The sequence below is a fragment of the Balaenoptera musculus genome, chromosome 14 (genome assembly GCF_009873245.2).
Source record: "Balaenoptera musculus isolate JJ_BM4_2016_0621 chromosome 14, mBalMus1.pri.v3, whole genome shotgun sequence".
NCBI classification, from domain to species: domain Eukaryota; kingdom Metazoa; phylum Chordata; class Mammalia; order Artiodactyla; family Balaenopteridae; genus Balaenoptera; species Balaenoptera musculus.
In genome coordinates this window covers 27,297,659-27,317,628 of record NC_045798.1, presented here as the reverse complement: position 1 = coordinate 27,317,628, position 19,970 = coordinate 27,297,659, and the positions used below count along the sequence as shown (strand labels likewise).

Genomic DNA, 19,970 nt, shown 5'->3' with positions numbered 1-19,970 from the left:
AGCACAGAGTGGTGGGTCCTGATGACAGGGACAGTGAGTGAAGGGCTGTCTGTACCAGGTGAGACCCGATCCAGGCGACACTCCGGGAAGGTGGGCTGTGGAGTCTGATGTAGGTTGACACTGGAGAGACACTGCTGTCTGTCGGGTGACTGCCTGCGGTGAGGCTACTTAAGGTAAGTGGCCTCCGTGTCTCTGTCAAAGCAAAGCTGAGAGTCCAGGGGGCGCTGACCAGATGCGCTGTGTCCAGGCAACGCTGTCCAGTAGAGGGTGAGCCCGACTGTCAGGGGAGTGAAGCTGGCTAGAGTTAGGCTGCTGTCCAGGGCCCACGGTAGAATGTGCTCGTACATCCGAGTGACACTGTCCTGAGTGAACCTGTGTCCAGGTGACAGTGTCCCAGCAGCCCACGTGTCCCCGGTGTCTGTCACTTGGTGTGTAGGTCACACTCTCCACCCCATTGCATGAAGGCCCGGCCTCCTCCCTGAAACCCTTCAAGAAAATACACTTGCAACCACCTCCCCCAGACAGAGGAGACCTTGGGCTCTCCCGCTGCGCTCACTCCGGGAGGCTGACATACCCCTGGCCCGACCCTTACCCCCGCCCGGACTCCGGCTCCATCTGCGCAGAGCCGGCCGCACTCCCCAGCCCCTTCCGATACCAGAGCGCTAGCCGGCGGCGTCGGAGGACCCTTCTCGCTCCAAGCCACTCTCCACGAGCCACCTGGCCGGTCCCAGGTAGCAAAGCCCCGCGGCGGGCGGCGGCGGCGCGCCAGGCCCTCGCCCCGGGCTCCCTCTCTCTGCGCTTAATCCCCGCCGCCCTGCGGGGCCCCGGGCGGGGTCTTCTTGAGGTTCTTCCGGGCCGGGGCCCGGCTCGCGCCGCCGTCGGCCGGGCTGTCCGAGGCGTTGTCGGTGGGCCTCGCGCCCGCAGCCAGGGCATTCACGGTGCCCAGCGCCCGCAGCAGGGCCGGGCCGCGAGGAACGCGGGGCTCGCGGGGAGCGGGTGGCGGAGGCGGCAGCAGCGCGCGCAGGGCGTCCATCTGGGCCCGCAGCTCCGCGCGCAGCGCCTCCAGCCCCGCGCCCAGCTCGGCGCGCACGGCCGCCAGGCCCTCCTGCAGCTGCCGCTCGCTCACCTCCAAGACGCCCGCCGGGTAGGTGGCCCCGCCGCGCGGCTCCCCGCACACAGAGCACACGGAGCCGCGGCTGCGCGCCTCCTCAGGCTTCCCGGCCCCCGCCGCGGCCCCCGCGCGCTCCACCAGCCGTGGCAGCCGGGGCGCGTCGGCCCGCGCCGCCGCCTCAGCCCGGAGCTGGCACCGCGGGCGCGCCAGGCGGCCTGGGGCGCGGGCTTCGTTGGGGCTCGGCCTGTGGGGCTGCGGCCCGGGGTCCGGCCGGCGGCCCACCGCGCGCCGCAGCGCCTCACTGGCACCGTACGCGCTGCGCGCCTGGGCCCACGGGCGCCGGGGCTCTGCCGCCATCCGCGCCGCCGCCGCCTCCACCGCCACCGCCGCCTCCAGAGCCCGGCCGGGCCGGAGCCCCAGCCCGTAGCCTAGCGATCAATGGGGCCCGGGAGACGCTCCGTGGAGAGGGCCTCCGGGACGGCTGTGGGAACGACCAAGGCCTCAGGGAATCTGGCCTGGGGCCCGCGGAACCCCGGCAGGGCAGAAACCTTGGCGAATGGGGCCCCGGGGAACCGGGGGAACGACGCCAAAGGCTTGAGTGTGCAGGACTTGCCCGCGGTGCTGCGCTGTCAGTGGGTCCCAACAAGGGGCTTGAACAGGCTTCTGGGCAGAGGTGATGGGGACGTGGAAGCGCCCAACCCCAAGTGGGGAACCGAGCTCACATACTCTGCTCGAAGCCACAGTCCCCATCACAGTCAGGGGAAGGCAGGTGTAGTCACGGCCTGAAGCCCTCCTCACTGGCTGGGGCCACCTCCTCCCATACCACAGTCCAGGCTGCTATCTCTGCACTGCTCCCCTACAGCCCACACACAACATGCACTTCTGCCCCTGAATTCAAGATCCAGCCCATCCCTCGCTGCTGTGTGCACTGACCCTGTCCTCTTCCTCCTCTAACCCAGTGACCGTCTTCACCCCCTAAGCCTTTGCCTAGGCTGTTTGTCTGGCCTGGAATGTGCCCCCTGCTCCCCCCTCGCCTGGCTGCTCCCACTCATCCCACTTCTCCAGGGCAGCCTTCCTTGACCATCTCACCCCCTACCAGGGAACTCAGGCCCCTCCCCCACAGCACCCTCGCAATCATGATTAAATGGCTCTGTTCTCTGTCCACCTCCATCCACAGTAGGATCCTGAGTACGGGCCCAGTGGTGCTGAGCGGGCTGGATGTTGGATGAAGTCCTTGGGTGAATGAATCTGGGGCTGAGAGTCCCGGGTGGGGCCACCCCACCCCTGGCCAGCTGTGCACCTCCTTTGCCTGGCATTCAAGGCCCTCATGGCCATCCCTGCTGGCTTTCCTGTCCCTCCCACTCTACCACTGCACCCCATTCATTCTCACCCTGGTGCCTTGGCACATGCACTGCTGCCCGTGCCCATCACCGGGCCGTGGGCAGTGTGCTGTGGGCCTCTCTGGAAGGCAGTATCCCCTGCCAACATGTTGTGCTCACGGCACCCAAGGGGCTAGTTAGGACTCTGGATGCCCTGGGGCCTCCCCAGCAAATTGTGGGGAGGGAGGGCCTGGCATGGATCCAGGCTGGGCTGGGAGGGCAGATGGCAAGACAGCCACTGGAGCCTGTGTCCCCAGGGCCCACCGGGGCCTACCCTCTCTGCAGCTCTGTGCCTACGTGTGCGTGTGTGTGTGAGATTGGGGGGTGCCGTCGACCCTGTTCTTGGGCAGCCTTGGCCCCAGGCCACTGTGAAGAGGCCTGGATCCCCTTGGTTCATTCATTCATTGGAGCCTGTCGCTCTGGAAGGTGCAGGGAGAGGGGAGAATTTGGTGCTCTGTCAACCCCTCTGACCCTCCATTCCTGCTGAGTCACCTGGCCCCTCAGGACCTCCAGCCTGTGGCTCTGCTGCTCCCTAGAGCCTTGTTAACCATACCCACCACCACCCTCCCCTCCATAATTAAAGTACGACTGACACAAGAGCCCTGGATTCCTCCCCAGGCCTGCTGGAGCCCGGCTGTGTGACCCGAGGGCTCTGCCCTCTCTGAGGCTTACCTGTGAAATGCAGGAGGCCCTCAGGTCCCCAGGAGGGGACAGCAGGGAGGCCAAGAGAGTGGGAGCAGGTGTGGGAGGGACTCCAGATTTGCCGACCAGCAGTTAGGGATGTGAGAGCCAGGAGGGCCTAGAGTGGGCTGCCCAGGCAGCCTGGGCCTGGGGAAGACAGAGGCCGAAGGAGGGGGTGTGATAGGAGCAAAGACAGACTGGGAGGGGAGGCCCTGGGGACCCCATGGGTCCTGAGGGGTGTTGCAGATGTGTTGGTTGGGGCGAACAGGCAGGGGTGGTCAGCACGACTCTGATCCCCAGAGGTCAAATTCAGTGAGCATCAGGAAGCAAGTTGTGGTGACCCTGGCCCCATGTTCATCAGTGGAGAGGCCAGGGCGCAGGTGAGGCCTGCAGTGCGGAGCCGGGTTGGAGTGCCCTGGCCGGAGCTGGCTGGTCAGAGCCAAGTGGCTGTTGTCCCTTCAGGGGACAGAGCTGCTGGGTGGGGGGCTGCACACAGGCCTGCTTTCCAGGTCCTCCCGGAAGTTCCTCACAGCCCTGAAGCCAGCCTGCCAGGGGGCTCCCTGCATGGGGGCGCTGACAGGCCCAGCTACTCCCCAATCCCGTCCCGCTCTGTGTGCCAGGGGCAAGGCCAGCCGTGTCTGTGGGAAGCCACTGACCCACCCGGGCTGTCCCCGACCGGGCTCTGTGCCTTCAGGCCAGCCCTCCCACCAGACAAGGTGGGCGAGTAGCTGCTCATTAACTCAGGGAGGAGAGACCGCCCTGGGCTCAGCCTCTGCCCAGAGAAGGGGGTGGTCACTCCCTGTGACTTCCCTGTGGTCACCCTTGCACTCTGTTGCAATTAAACCCTGGCAGCCACCTAGGCGGGAGGTTTTCTTTCCCAGAGCCTGAGGGCAGTCGGGAGCCAAGAGGGCATTGCATGTTGGAGGAGCTCTGGTGGCCTTGGGGGGGCGGCTAGGGAGCAGCCATGCGACTGTAGCCCACAGTCCTCAGGGGAGCATCTGGTAATGCAGGTCCCCAGGTCCCCAACCACACGAGGTAGGGGGAGTGTGGGTGCTGAGGGCACAGAGGTGTTTGTCTTCTGCAGTTGAAGGCCCACCAGGTTCTTGGCAAAGCGGGGGACATGGCGAGGCAGGTGGCGGTCCTGAAGCCGGCAGGATCTGAGGGCCTGTGTTGGGGGGTGGGGCACACCAGGCAAGGGCCCAAGGGGGACAGGACCTCCGTGCAGGCCACCCACCGGGTGGGATGGGGGTTAGTTTTGGAGCTGGTCCTGGAAGGGGTGGTGTGGCCCGGGGCTCTAGGGTAGGGGCTGTGCTCTCCATCTGGCCAGACTGGCTGGGCCTTTGGAGGGTGAGCAAGCCATCTTGGCAGGGGCCTGGACCGCGGGCTCTGGGCTCTAGGGAAGGGAAGGCTATGGTGCCCTTCAACCCCCAGAGTGCAGGCCATGTTGTGGGACCTCGGTGGACTAAGCCGGCAGGTCTGGCTCAAGCCATTGCTCAGCACAGTTCTGGGCAGCTTCATCCTGCCTCACGGGCCACTGGTGGTCCCTGTGGCCTCGCCTGTCTCTCCCCACCCCACCCCCACCCCTGTCAGAGCCCAAGACGAGTCTCTGCTGGCCAGGAGACGGTGAGGGCGCAGAGGCGACAGAGGCAGGAGGGCGTGCAGCGGCCAGGGGAGGCCTGAGGCCTGAGGTCCCTCCTTAAAAGACAGGGTCAGAGAGGGGAAGTGACTCACTCTGGATCCTAGTGCTGGAATGGGGCTTCCTGTGGGCGCTGGACTCGGGCACACCTTGCCCCTGAACACCCCCTGCCCACCAGGCCCTGGAACTGTGCCGTGGCCTCCTGGTGGCTCTAGCTACCCAGGCATTCCCTGGGAACTGTTCTGGGTCAGGTGGCTCTGTGGGGGGCAACTCATTACCCGGTATTGACCTTGCCTGACCTCAGTAATGAGTTCATTACCTGGTAATGGCTTTGTTTGCCTGGTCCTGGCGTCAGCAGCCTGGAGTAGCTCTGACCAGTCTGGGCTGGGCCCCTCGCCCCCCACCTGCCCCAGGTGGGGCATCAGGCATGCCAGCATCTGTGTGTGCCCCGAGGGCCCAGCCTCGGCTCTCAATGGGACAAGCTCCCCAACCTTGGGCAGCTGAGGCCAGTCACCACTCTGCATCACCCTTCCACCCACAGATGGGGCAGAGCAGGGAGGGCTGCCGCAGACGGGCACGCTGCCCATGCAGGGGTCCTCAGGGTCCCCCTTCTCTTGCCAGCTGAGCCGGGGTCTCCATTCGACTGACCCCTGGGATGGACCTCATCTCATCATTCCTGGGGGATGGGGCTGGGCCCCATCAGGAGCCCCTCCACCTCCCTGTGGCCAAAGGTCACCTCTCTGTCCTCATCTTTGATCTCTTAGCAGCACTGACAGAGCTGGCTGTGCCCTTCCACTTACACCCTCCCGGCCACCCCAGACCCTGGCGCTTCTTGCTGCTGCACTGGCCCCCCAGACAGAGTCACCATACCCCCACTGGCCTCACTTCTCCAGTCCTTGGCTTTGGCCCTGACCCTCTCAGGCAAGCCTGTTAAACCTACGTCTGGGGACTTCCCTGGTGGCACAGTGGTTAAGAATCCGCCTGGCAACACAGGGGACACGGGTTTGATCCCTGGTCTGGGAAGATCCCACATGCGGCGGAGCAGCTAAGCCCATGTGCCACAGCTACTGAGCTCTAGAGCCCGTGAGCCACAACTACTGAGCCCGTGTGCCACAACTACTGAAGCCCACACACCTAGAGCCCATGCTCCGCAACGAGAAGCCACCGCAATGAGAAGCACACACACCACAACGAAGAGTAGCCCCTGCTCGCTGCAACTAGAGAAAGCTGGTGCAGCAACAAGGACCCAATGCAGCCATAAATAAATAAATAAATGTTCCTGTGAGGGAGGAGTCAAGATGGCAGTGTGGGAAGACGCAGAGTTAGCATCTCCCCACAACTAGGGTGCCTGCCGGGCGCTGGTGGGGGACTCTGACCCCCAAGGAGACGAGAGGAACCCCAAAGTGAACCGGTAGGACGTAAGTGGAGGCCAGGCAAGATCAGCGCCCCTGAGGCTGGAGAGATCAGGAGAGGCAGGCGGGAGGGGCCCTGAGGGAGGAGCAGGAGAGGAGCAGAGGGCGTTAACCCCACCCATTTGGGCATGGGGAGCCTGCCGAGCTCCCAGGCTGGTCCCCTGCCCTCCAAGCCCCCTCCAGGCTGCGTGGGTCCTTGGGGGCATAGGAGGGAGGCCAGGGAGATCAGGAGAGGCAGGCAGGAGGGGCCCTGCAGGAGGAGCAGGAGAGGAATGGAGGGTGATTGCCCCGCCCACTTGAGTCCAGGAAGCCTGCTGGGCTCCCAGGTGAGGTCCCAGGCTCTCTGGGACCTAGGTGGGGGGCACCCTGGGCCCCTTCTGTTCCTTGAGCCTAAGTCCCACCCTCCACAGCCCCCAGGGCCTTTTCCAGCCTTGTGAGTACTGAGCATTGGCCTTGCCCACCACCCAAACCTCACCCTTGCTTAGGCCCCACTCTGCACATCCAAGGCCTTTCCTCCCCACCCCCCACTTTTTCTTTTTCCTTTCCCTCCTCCTCTTTTTTACTATTGTGGTACTGATGTACCTTCCAGTTGTTGATTCATCTGTTTTTTAATTTTTACATTCTTTCTAACATATCTGTTAGTTTCCTTTTCTAATTTTATTTTTTACTTTGTTATTTTTCTTTTTTTTTTGCCACCCCATGGGGCTTGCAGGATCTTGATTCACGAGCCCAGGGTTGGGGGGATGCTCCTGCAGTGGGAGATCCGAGTCCAAACCACTGGACTAACAGAGAACCTAAGACCCCAGGGAATATTCATTTGAGTGAGGTCTCACGGGGTTCCTCATCTCAGCACCAAGACCCAGCTCTACCCAATAGCCTACAAACTCCAGTGTTGGAAGCCTTAGGCCAAACAACCAGTAAGACAGGAACACAATCCCACTCATTAAAAAAAAGAAAAAAATGAGATGGCAAAAAAATATGTCACAGATGAAGGAGCAAGATAAAAACCTACAAGATCAAATAAATGAAGAGGAAATAGGCAATCTACCTGAAAAAGAATTCAGAGTAATGATAGTAAAGATGATCCAGAATCTCAGAAATAGAATGGAAACACAGATTGAGAAAATACAAGAAATGTTTACCAAAGATCTAGAAGAACTAAAGAACAAACAAACAGAGATGAACAACACAATAACTGAAATGAAACCTACACTAGACGGAATCAATAACAGAATAACTGAGGCAGAAGAACGAATAAGTGAACTGGAAGACAAAATGGTGGAAATAACTGCTGAGAAACAGAATAAAGAAAAAAGAATGAAAAGAGTTGAAGACAATCTCAGAGACGTCTGGGACAACACTAAATGTACCAACATTCGAATTATCAGGTTCCCAGAAGAAGAAGAGAAAAAGAAAGGGTCTGAGAAAATACTTGAAGAGATTATAGTGGAAAACTTCCCTAACATGGGAAAGGAAATAGTCACCCAAGTCCAGGAAGCACAGAGAGTTCCATACAGGATAAATCCTAGGAAAAACACACCAGGACACATATTAATCAAACTAACAAAAATTAAATTCAAAGAAAAAATATTAAAAGCAGCAAGGGAAAAACAAAAAATAACATACAAAGGAAGCCCCATAAGGTTATCAGCTGATTTTTCAGTGGAAACTCGGCAGGCCAGAAGGGAGTGGCAGGATATACTTAAAGTGATGAAAGAGAAAAATCTACAACCAAGATTACTCTACCCAGCAAGGATCTCATTCAGATTCGATGGAGAAGTCAAAAGCTTTTCAGACAAACAAAAGCTAAGAGAATTCAGCACCACCAAACCAGCTTTACAACAAATGCTAAAGGAACTTCTCTAAGCAGTAAACACAAGAGAAGAAGAAGACCCACAAAAACAAACCCAAAACAATAAAGAAAATGGTAATAGGAACATACATATTGATAATAACCTTGAATGTAAATGGGTTAAATGCCCCAACCAAAAGACACAGACTGGCTGAATGGATACAAAAACAAGACCCATATATATGCTGTCTACAAGAGACCCACTTCAGACCTAGGGACACATACAGACTGAAAGTGAAGGGATGGAAAAAGATATTCCACGCAAATGGAAGTCAAAAGAAAGCTGGAGTAGCAATACTCATATCAGATAAAATAGACTTTAAAAGAAAGACTGTTACAAGAGATAAGGAGGGACACTACATAATGATAAAAGGACCAATCCAAGAAGAAGATATAACAATTATAAATGTTTATGCACCCAACATAGGAGCACCCCAATACATAAGGCAAATGCTAACAGCCATGAAAGGAGAAATCAACAGTAACAGAAATAGCAGGGGACTTTAACACCCCACTTACACCAATGGACAGATCATCCAAACAGAAAATAAATAAGGAAACACAAGCTTTAAAGGACACAATAGACCAGATAGATCTAATTGATATTTATAGAACATTCCACCCAAAAGTAGCAGAATACACTTTCCTCTCAATTGCACATGGAACATTCTCCAGGATAGATCATATCTTGGGTCACAAATCAAGTCTCGGAAAATTTAAGAAAATTGAAATCGTATCAAGCATCTTTTCTGACCACAATGCTACGAGATTGGAAATCAATTACAGGAAAAAAACTGTAAAAAAACACAAATACATGGAGGCTAAGCAATGTGCTACTAAATAACCAAGAGATCACTGAAGAAATCAAAGAAGAAATTTTTAAAAAACAGAAACAAATGACAACGAAAACACAATGACCCAAAACCTATGGGACACAGCAAAAGCAGTTCCAAGAGGGAAGTTTATAACAATTCAATCTCACCTCAAGAAACAAGAAAAATCTCAGGGCTTCCCTGGTGGCGCAGTGGTTAAGAATTCGCCTGCCAATGCAGGGGACACAGGTTCGAGCCCTGGCCCGGGAAGATCCCACATGCCGCAGAGCAACTAAGCCCATGTGCCACAACTACTGAGCCTGCGCTCTAGAGCCCGTGAGCCACAACTACTGAAGCCCATGCACCTAGAGCGCATGCTCTGCAGCAAGAGAAGCCACCACAGTGAGAAGCCTGTGCGCCGCAACGAAGAGTAGCCCCCGCTCACTACAACTAGGGAGAAAGCCCGCATGCAGCAACGAAGACCCAGTACAGCCAAAAATAAATTAATTAATTAAAAAATAATAATAATAAATAAATAAAATAAAATTAGAAATGAAAAAGGAGAAATCACAACTGACACTGCAGAAATACAAAGGATTATAAGAGACTACTACAAACAACTATATGCCAATAAAATGGACAACCACGAAGAAATGGACAAATTCTTGGAAAGGTACAATTTTCCAAGACTGAACCAGGAAGAATTAGAAAATATAAACAGACCTATCACAAGTAATGAAATTGAAACCATAATTAAAAATCTTCCAACAAACAAAAGTCCAGGACCAGATGGCTTCACAGGCGAATTCTATCAAACATTTAGAGAAGAGCTAACACCCATCCTTCTCAAACTCTTCCAAAAATTTGCAGAGGGAGAAACACTCCCAAATTCATTCTATGAAGCCACCATCACCCTGATACCAAAACCAGAAAAAGATATCACAAAAAAAGAAAATTATAGACCAATATCACTGATGAACATAGATGCAGAAATCCTGAACAAAATACTAGCAAACAGAATCCAACAGCACATTAAAAGGATCATACACCATGATCAAGTGGGATTTATCCCAGGGATTGCAAGGACTCTTCAATATACGAAAATCAATCAGTGTGATACACCACATTAACAAATTAAGGAATAAAAACCATATGATCATCTCAGTAGATGCAGAAAAAACTTTTACAAAATTCAACACCGATTTATGATAAAAACTCTCCAGAAAATGGGCATAAAGGGAACCTACCTCAACATAATAAAGGCCATATATGGCAAACCCACAGCAAGCATCATACTCAATGGTGAAAAATTGAAAGCATTTCTGCTAGGATCAGGAACCAGACAAGGATGTCCACTCTTGCCACTCTTATTCAACATAGTTTTGGAAGTCCTAGCCACAGCAATCAGAGAAGAAAAAGAAATAAAAGGACTACATATTGGAAAAGAAGAAGTCAAACTGTCACTATTTGCCGATGACATGATACTATACATAGAAAATCGTAAACATGCCACCAGAAAACTACTAGAATTAATCAATGAATTTGGTAAGGTTGCAGGATACGAAATTAATGCACAGAAATCTCTGGCATTCCTATACATCAACAACAAAAAATCAGAAAGAGAAATTAAGGAAACACTCCCATTTACCATTGCAACAAAAAGAATCAAATACCTAGGAATAAACCTAAGGAGGTGAAAGACTTGTACTCAGAAAACTATAAAACACTGATGAAAGAAATCAAAGATGACATAAACAGACAGAAAAATATACCATGTTCCTGGATTGGAAGAATCAATATTGTGAAAATGACTATACTACCCAAAGCAATGTACAGATTCAGTGCAATCCCTATCAAACTACCAATGGCATTCTTCACAGAATTAGAACAAAAAATCTTACAATTCGTATGGAAACACAAAAGACCCCGAATAGCCAAAGGAATCTTGAGAGAGAAAAACGGAGTTGGTGGAATCAGGCTCCCTGACTTTAAACTATACCACAAAGCTACAATAATCAAGTCAGTATGGTACTGGTGCAAAAACAGAAATATAGATCAATGGTACAGGATAGAATGCCCAGAGATAAACCCACTCACATATGGGCGCCTAATTTACGACAAAGGAGGCAAGAACATACAATGGAGAAAAAACAGCCTCTTCAATAAATGGTGCTGGGAAAACTGGACAGCTACATGTAAAAGAATGAAATTAGAACACTCTCTAACACCATACACAAAAATAAACTCCAAATGGATTAAAGACTTAAATGTAAGACCAGACACTATAAAACTTTTAGAGGAAAACATAGGAAAAACAGTCTTTGACATAAACCACAGCAAGATCTTTTTTGACCCACCTCCTAGAGTAACAGAAATAAAAACAAAAATAAACAAATGGGACTTGCTTAATTAAACTTAAAAGCTTTTGCACAGCAAAGGAAACCATAAACAAGACAAAAAGACAACCCTCAGAATGGGAGAAAATATTTGCAAATGAAACAATGGACAAAGGATTAATCTCCAAAATATACAAACAGCTCATGGAGCTCAATATCAAAAACACAAACAATCCAGTTAAAAAATGGCAGAAGACCTAAATAGACATTTCAGCAAGGAAGACATACAGATGGCCAAGAGGCACATGAAAAGATGCTCAACATCACTAATTATTAGAGAAATGCAAATCAAAACTACAATGAGGTATCACCTCATACGGGTCAGAATGGCCATTATCAAAAAAGCTAGAAACATTAAATGCTGGAAAGGGTGTGGTGAAAAGTGAACCCTCCTACACTGTTGGTGGGAATGTAAATTGATACAACCACTATGGAAAACAGTATGGAGGTTCCTTAAAAAACTAAAAATAGAACTACTATATGACCCAGCAATCCCACTGCAGGGTATATACCCTGAGAAAACCATAATTCAAAAAGAGATATGCACCACAATGTTCATTGCAGCACTATTTACAATAGCCAGGACATGGAACCAACCTAGATGTCCATCGACAGATGAATGGATAAGAAGATGTGGCACATATATACAATGGAATATTGCTCAGCCATAAAAAGAAAGGAAATTGAGTTATTTGTAGTGAAGTAGGTGGACCTAGAGTCTGTCATACAGAGTGAAGTAAGTCAGAAAGAGGAAAACAAATACCGTATGCTAATGCATATATATGGAATCTAAAAAAAAAAAAAATGGTACTGATGAACCTAGTTGCAGGGCAGGAATAAAGAGGTAGACATAGAGAATGGACTTGAAGACATGGGGTGGGAGGGCAAAGCTGGGGCAAAGTGAGAGTAGCATCGACTTTTATACACTACCAAGTATAAAACAGTTGGCTGGTGGGAAGCAGCAGCATAGCACAGGGAGATTGGCTCGGTGCTTTGCGATGACCTAGAGGGGTGGGATAGGGAGGATGGGAGGCAGGCTCAAGAGGGAGGGGATATGGGGACATGTGTATGCATATGGCTGATTAGCTTTGCTGTGCAACAGAAACTAACACGGTATTGTGAAACAATTATACTCCAATAAAGATCTATTTAAAAAAATGTTCCTTTAAAAAAAAAAAAAAACCTACGTCTGATCAGAACCCCCTCTGCCCTCACCCTCCAACCCAAGGGCTCCTGCCCACTCCCTGCAGAGCCTGGGCTCTGGACCTGCCCCCAGGGACACGCCCCCTCCTGCCCACCATGCCAACAGCTTACTGCCTGGGGGCCAGTGTGTGTCCTGCTCCTTGAGCCGCAGGTCACAGATACCACCACCACCACCACCCCGCCTTGCCCCTGGCCCCCAAGGAGGTGTAAAGGGGAAAACTCAGTGTGTTCCTTCCTGTGTAGGAAAAAACCCAGTTGTACCCGACTTGTCTTTCTTCCCTGTGTTTTCCCTTCCCTTCACAGACAACACTTCACTTCTGACGCTCCTGGTCACCAAATGCGTGGAGGATTTTCCCCATGATAACAAGCAAGTTTCCAACCCCAGTAGGGTATCTGAAGATTCGACTGGATTCTGACAAAGTCTACCCCAAGGTGGCATCACACCCCACAGGTTAAGGGTTCAGGCCCACAAGAACACCCCCCGCCGCCACGTCCCCGACCCCCTTCAGAAGCTGGGTTTCTGACTGAATCAGAAGTTCCCACGACCCTCTCCTCAGGCTCGATTAACTTCTCAATTTTGAAAAGCGAGGGTCTTAGTGTAAGGCCCCTGGATGCCACGGCCCCTCCTGCCCTGGACTGCACAGGGCACTCGCTCCCTTCTTCGAGCTGGACAGCCGCTCAGTACCTGCCACCCTGGCCTTGGGTCCCCACTCAGCAAGGTCTGGGAGTGAGCAGCCACCCTTTCCAGCCCTGTGGCGCCCCCACCCTCGTCCTTGTTTCTGTGCCCATAGCACCCGGGCCTCACCATGGAGGTTCCCAGCCAAGCCCAGTAGGGGTCTCACCCTCCCAGAACTCCGGTACCCTCAGGGTGGCCGCCTCTCTACCCAGGATGGGGAGACTGGGGAGTCTGCAGACCCCTCCCCCCAAACCCCACCCTCACTCTACCCCACCCCATCTCCCCTTTGTCAGAAGAAAGGCCCAGGGGCCGAGTGCAGGCCTTCCTGAGGGCCCCTTCCCTCCAGTTCTGGGTGGTCCCGAGCAAAGGAAGCCATCTTCCCAGCAAAGAGAAATGGACCCACTCCCATCCCTGGGGATGGGGCAACTGGTAGGTCAAGTGTCAGGACCCAGCAGCTGCCCGTGGGGCTCTGTCCATCTCACACAGAGGTCACTAACCCTCAGTGTTCCACACTTACCCAACCTAAACTCTCCACACTCACCCACCAGGCGTGCGCACACACACACCACACACATCACACACACACACCACACACACCACACACACCACACACACATCTCACACATCACACACACACACACACCCCGAGATGCAAGCGCTTTCCACAGCAATGGGGGAGAGGGGGCGGGGCCAGGGCGCAGGGTCGCTGGCCCCTTAACTACACTTCCCAGAAGACTGTGTTACACGCTCGTCCGTGCCAGGCGTCAGAGCGGCTCCTGCCCCGATGCCCTCTGGGAAATGTAGTCCACCCCTGCGCGGCGCAAAGGCTCCCGGGGGTTGTAGTGCGCGTCCGGTCTGCGCAGGCGCACGTCTCGCGACGGCCGCCAGGAGCTCTTTTGTGGCGGCCGTGGTCTTGTGTGAGGTGGGTCAGCTCGGCCGCGCGTCCGGCCGGCCGTCGGTTCATCAGCCCGTCAGCCCCAGGCCTGTGTGCCGCCCCCGTGACTCCCAGCGCCGGGCGGCAGACCTCGAGGCCTGGCCGGCCCGCGCGGGCCCGGACAACGTCAGTGACGGGCTGGTGGGGCGAGCGATGGGGCGAGATCACAGCCCGGGGCGCGGGGCGCCTGTGGAGCCCGCCTGACCCCGACCCGGGGCGCGGGCCGGCCCCGCGGGGCTGCGCGAGGGTTCTGAGCACCGGGAGCTGGACCCGACCCGCCCCCGCCCGGGGCGGCCGCCGAAGGAGGGCGCCATGGAGGCCCCGGATCCCCGGGAGGCAGGTACGGTTGGCTCGTCAAGCCGTGGGCCTGTGGATTTGCACGGAGAGGGCGGGTTGGGTTCCCGGAAGCGCCCCGGATTTAGGCCTCCTCTTCTACACCGTGGGCACCCCGGGGATGATGGGGACGGGAATGGCGGCGCTTTTCCTCCGTAACGGGAGTGACCCACACACTGAGTAGCAGAATTAGCCCCGATGCCCTATCAGGTTGTGCCGAAGTTGGGGCTCCCTTCCTGCCTCCCCTTCATTCTCCCCGTCCTGGGGGTGCCTGGTGGCTGTGGACAGAGCAGACCTCTTGACTCATTTCTCCTTTCCAGCTCCGTCGTCTCAGGACCCTGCTCTTCCCCTCAAAGAGATTCCAGAAGATAAATTGGGTCAGGGTCTCCTGGAAGGCAGGTCCGAGGTGAGTGGCTGTCTTTTCTTTTTTGAACATTTCGTTGTTTATGTGGAGGGTTGGCACCTTCCTTCGGCCGCCCAGAATCTTCAGTCATCCAAGGACCGCCCCCCCCCCCAACCTGGGGGCCTGCTCTCCAGTCCTCAGGAAGCTCTGCGCGTGGGAACAGGTCCAGGTGATGCCGGGGTGTGCCCTCAACATGAGTGTATGTTCCAGCCTGATTCAGTCCAGCCATGCGTCTGTTGCCGAGGACTGTGCTGTGTGCCCAGCACTGTGCTGGGAGCTCTGATGAGTGGTTCTATAGTGCCACCCAAGCAAGTAGGTGACAGTTCACATGAGATCACTTCACTCATCTCCACACTCAGGCCCATGGGATGTTTGTGGCAGTTGGTCCTTGTTTGGGGGAGTTTTCCGGGATGGAATTAGGTAGGAGGATGTGGAACAGTTGATGGACTGCATTGCAGTGCTGGGGTCAGAGCGATGGTAGGGGGTGCGTCCCTGTGTGCTTTTCCTCTGTACCCAGCTCCTGACATGGGGCCTTCATGGAAAAGCTTGGGGTTTTAGAGGATCTGTGGGCTCGACAGGGAATTGGCCCTGGGGCCACGTCTGCAGCTGGGAGAGGTGCAAATCCCTCCTTTTACAGACTTCGGGTTTTGCTCCTCATTTTGTTCCACCACCTAAACCACCCCCACTCATCATAGTGTTTAGAAAGGTGCACTTGATAAAGACAGTGTGAGGTGGTGAAAGATCAGGAGGGTTGAGAATCCTTTGATTTTTTTAGGATTTGGCAATTCTGTTAACTTACCACTTGAAAAGTAGAAATGACTGTAAAACATGTATGGTGAGATATGCCCAGCTTCTGTAATGTTAGAATGTTCTGTAGTTCTGTAAGACACTTGGGAGACATGACAAGCACATGCAATACATGATCTTTGATGGGTTATAGATCCAAAAATTCTATCAAAGGCGTTTAGAAAGATTGAGAAAATTTGAAAATGTGCTGTATCTTAGATCATGTTGTATGAATATTTAATTTCGTGGGTGTGATTATGGCATTGTGATTGTGTCAGAGAACATCCTTAGGAGATACAGGCCGAAGAATGTAAGGTCAGATGTTCTGATGTCTGCAACTTACCTTGAAAAGGTTCAGGAAAAAGTGGTGTCTGTCTGAGAGTGACCCCCTTGGGAGGTACTCCCCTTCTTGTGCACAGATATTATTCCTGAAATACCAGCTTCTCAGGTCTTTGAGTAACTGGTCCTCTCTCCGAAGTACTCTCCTCTCCCAACAGTCTCATACTACGTCAAGGGTTCTGCTCTGCTGGGACATCCCCTGTGATCTATTCTGACTCCTCTGCTAGTTTCATTTCCACATCTGCCTTTTTTTTTTTTTTTTTAAATAAATTTATTTTATTTGTTTATTTATTTATTTTTGGCTGCATTGGGCCATCGTTGCTGCGCGCGGGCTTTTCTCTGGTTGTGGCAAGTGGGGGCTACTCTTCGTTGCGGTGCATGGGCTTCCATTGCAGTGGCTTCTCTTGTTGCGGAGCACGGGCTCTGGGCATGCGGGCTTCAGTAGTTGTGGCACAGGGGCTTAGTCGCTCCGCGGCATGAGGGATCTTCCCGGACTAGTGCTTGAACCCGTGTCCCCTGCATTGGCAGGCGGATTCTTAACCACTGTGCAACCAGAGAAGCCCCTCCACATCTGCCTTTGATTCCCACACCCTTTTGCTTCCTGTCCTGCAAAATGAAGACACACCAGACATGGGCTTTTCCTGGTGGGTTGGGAATACCCCTCAGAAAGTCCTGTGCCAGGCTCAAATCCTGTCATGCTCTTGCCTGTTGACACCTCCATACTGAAGCCACGTAGCCTCTGACAGTGCTCTCTTGCCAGCACCGCCTTGTGATGTCTCTGGAGCTTTGTTTCTGCCCATTTCCTCCTTTCTGCCAGTGCCATCACCATTATGCTTCATCCCTGCATGCCTCAGTTATGGGCACGTTCTCAGCGTGTGTCCTCACTCCCACCTTCTCATCTCCCTGAAATCCGGTGGGTTTTTTGAATCAGGTTTATTGAGGTATAACTTATACACAGTAAATTTCTCCAATTTTATATATGTAGGATTTGGTGAGTTTTGGCAAGTGTATACAATTGTGTAACCAGCACCACAGTCATGATGTAGAACTTTTCCATTACCCAGAAAGTTCCTTCATGCCCCTTTGCAGTCCATCTTCTCCACCCGCCCCCTTGGCATCCAATATAATTTTGTCTTTTTAAGAATTTCATGTGGAATTATAAGATACGTAGTCTTTTTGTTTCTGACTTATTTCAGTTAGCATTATGCTTTTGACTTCATTTCCTTGTTTGAATCAGTAGCTTGGTCCTATTGATTGTCTAGTGATATTCCGTTTGTTTTAGGTTCCTAGGACTGCCATAGCGAAGTGCCACAGACTGTGTGGCTCAAGCAATAGAAATTTATTGTCTCATAGTTCTGGAGGCTAGAAGTCTAAGATCAAGGTGTTCGTAGGTTTCTTCTGAGCTTCTCTCCTTGGTTTGCAGATGGTGCTTCTCTGTGTCCTCACGTTCTCCCCTCTGTACATATTTGTGTCCAAATTTCCATTTCTTATAAGGACACTAGTCCTACCATTTTAGGACCCATCCTAATGACCTCGTTTACCTTAATTACCTCTTTAAAGGCCTTGTCTTCAAATATAGTCACATTCTAAGGTATTGTAGCTTAGGGCTTCAGCATATGAATTTGGAGGGACACAGTTCAGCACATAACATTGTTGCATATGTGCTCCACAATTTGTTTATCCATTCACCAACTGATGGACATTTAGGTTGTTTCCTGGTTTAGGTTATTACAAATAAACCTACTATAAATATTGGAGTACAGGTATAGATGTGTGTTTTAATTTCTCTTGAATAAATACCCAAGAGTGGAATGGCTGAGTCATATAGTAAATATATGTTTAATTATTGATTTTATTGGTCTTTGCAGAGAACCATCTTTTGGTTTCATTGGTTTTCTCTATTGCTTTTCTGTGCTCTTTTTCATCAATTTCTGGCTCTTATTATTTCCATTCTTTGGCTTCTATTTTTTTTGTTGTTTTTTTTAGATTTTTTGTTTTGATGTGGACCATTTTTTTTTTTTTTAATTTATTTATTTATTTATTTTTGGCTGTGTTGGGTCTTCGTTTCTGTGCGAGGGCTTTCTCCAGTTGCAGAGAGCGGGGGCCACTCTTCATCGCGGTGTGCAGGCCTCACACTGTCGCGGCCTCTCTTGTTGCGGAGCACAGGCTCCAGACGTGCAGGCTCAGCAGTTGTGGCTCACGGGCTCAGTTGCTCCGCGGCATGTGGGATCTTACCAGACCGGGGCTCGAACCCGTGTCCCCTGCATTGGCAGGCAGACTCTCAACCACTGCGCCACCAGGGAAGCCCTGGACCATTTTTTTTAAAGCCTTTATTGAATTTGTTACAGTAGTGCTTCTGTTTTATGTTTTTGGTTTTTTGGCCCCAGGCATGTGGGATCTTAGCTCCCCAACCAGGAATCGAACCCACACCCCCTGCATTGGAAGGTGGAGTCTTTTTTTTTTTTTAATTAATTAATTTAGTTAGTTAGTTAGTTTTGGCTCTGTTGGGTCTTCGTTTCTGGGCGAGGGCTTTTTCTAGTTTCAGCGAGCGGGGACCACTCTTCATCGCAGTGCGCGGGCCTCTCACTGTCACGGCCTCTCTTGTTGCGGAGCACAAACTCCAGATGCGCAGGCTCAGTAGTTGTGGCTCATGGGCCGAGTTGCTCTGTGGCATGTGGGATCTTCCCAGACCAGAGCTCGAACCCGTGTCCCCTGCATTGACAGGCAGATTCTCAACCGCTGCGCTACCAGGGAAGCCCCAGAGGTGGAGTCTTAACCACTGGACCACCAGGGAGGTACCTACTTTGGCTTCTTTTTTTTTTTTTTTTGAAATGATTTTTTGCTTTTAATTCATTGCATAAAATGCTCATGTCCAAATTCAGGCAGGTCTTACCAACCATCAAGAGCTTCAACCCTGCTAACAGCTAAGTATGCACTTTTTTTTTTCCAGTAGCATTGTTTAATCAAAATAATTAAATAAATATACAATCAAATCTACATGAGTAATCGTGCAAATATCACTCCACCTACACCAGTGAATTCTTTTTCTTTTTTTTTTCACAACACACACTGTATTTTATTTTTACAAGAGGTAAATAAACCGACACCAAGCATTGTAAATGGATGACCACAACAAAAGCAACAGTGATTGCAATTACCAAACACAAAACACACTCATACTATGTCATAATATTGACATTCAGTCCAGTAATCCTCCACTGTAACAGCTCCTTTACTTTGCAGTGAAAATTAATTTGTATATTTTTTGCCTCTGAGTCCTTGTGGGATTTTTTTTAAATTTTTTATTCAAACAGAAAGTCACAAAAATTATAATCATCCTCATCAGTTCACTCAGTCCCATGTAATTAATTTTTGGTTTTCATCTTGATCTTTTGTTAGCACTTTTATGAATTCATCAGTTTTCCATTAGAGTTCTGAAAATGCTTATTCATTCAGTTCAGCAGTATAGTCAGTTACCAGAAACCTGTACTTGTCAGAGTCTTTTCCATGAATTCCTTGAAGATGAAACCCTTTTATAGGAACATTTTTGTGAAAGCATCAGAGTACACCCAAAACTGTCTGTAAATGACAAAAGACTTAAAAATGACCACGGTTAAAGATTTGATGAAAGTTCATAATAATGCAATTAACAAGGAAATTTAGTTATTTCTGAGATATACATTTTAAAATAATAACTAGAATTATGACTTAACATTATACCAGAACATATAAGATTTTTAGAAATTTCATGTAATATCTGAAACATTTATATTAACATATTTCCATACAAATAACCCAAAGAAAGTTTAGTATTAGTTGTTTTTGTTTGTTTGTTCATTTTTTTATACTGCAGGTTCTTATTAGTCATCAGTTTTATACACATCAGTGTATACTACTTTGTTTTCTTAAGGGTGAAACTGAGGTATTGATTTGACACCTATTCTCATCAGCATTCAGTGCTATAAATTTACCTCTAAGTCCTGCTTTAGCTATATTCCACAAATTTTCTGTTGTATT

General features: G+C 51.2%; 2 protein-coding genes across 2 annotated transcripts in view; one reads left to right on the top strand and one right to left on the bottom strand.

The window, feature by feature from the left end:
• The window catches only part of ZNF74 (zinc finger protein 74), a 28,399-nt gene that overhangs the window by 819 nt on the left and 7,610 nt on the right, over positions 1-19,970 (top strand). Inside the window, 2 exon segments of the mRNA XM_036823425.1 lie at positions 12,786-12,933; positions 14,746-14,831. Coding sequence (XP_036679320.1) covers positions 12,840-12,933; positions 14,746-14,831 — 180 coding nt within the window. The 5' untranslated portion in view covers positions 12,786-12,839.
• Positions 800-1,468, bottom strand: LOC118880087 (protein FAM246B-like). Its single transcript, XM_036823447.1, has one exon. It carries the CDS (start codon positions 1,466-1,468, stop codon positions 800-802), a length of 669 nt encoding a protein of 222 aa, XP_036679342.1.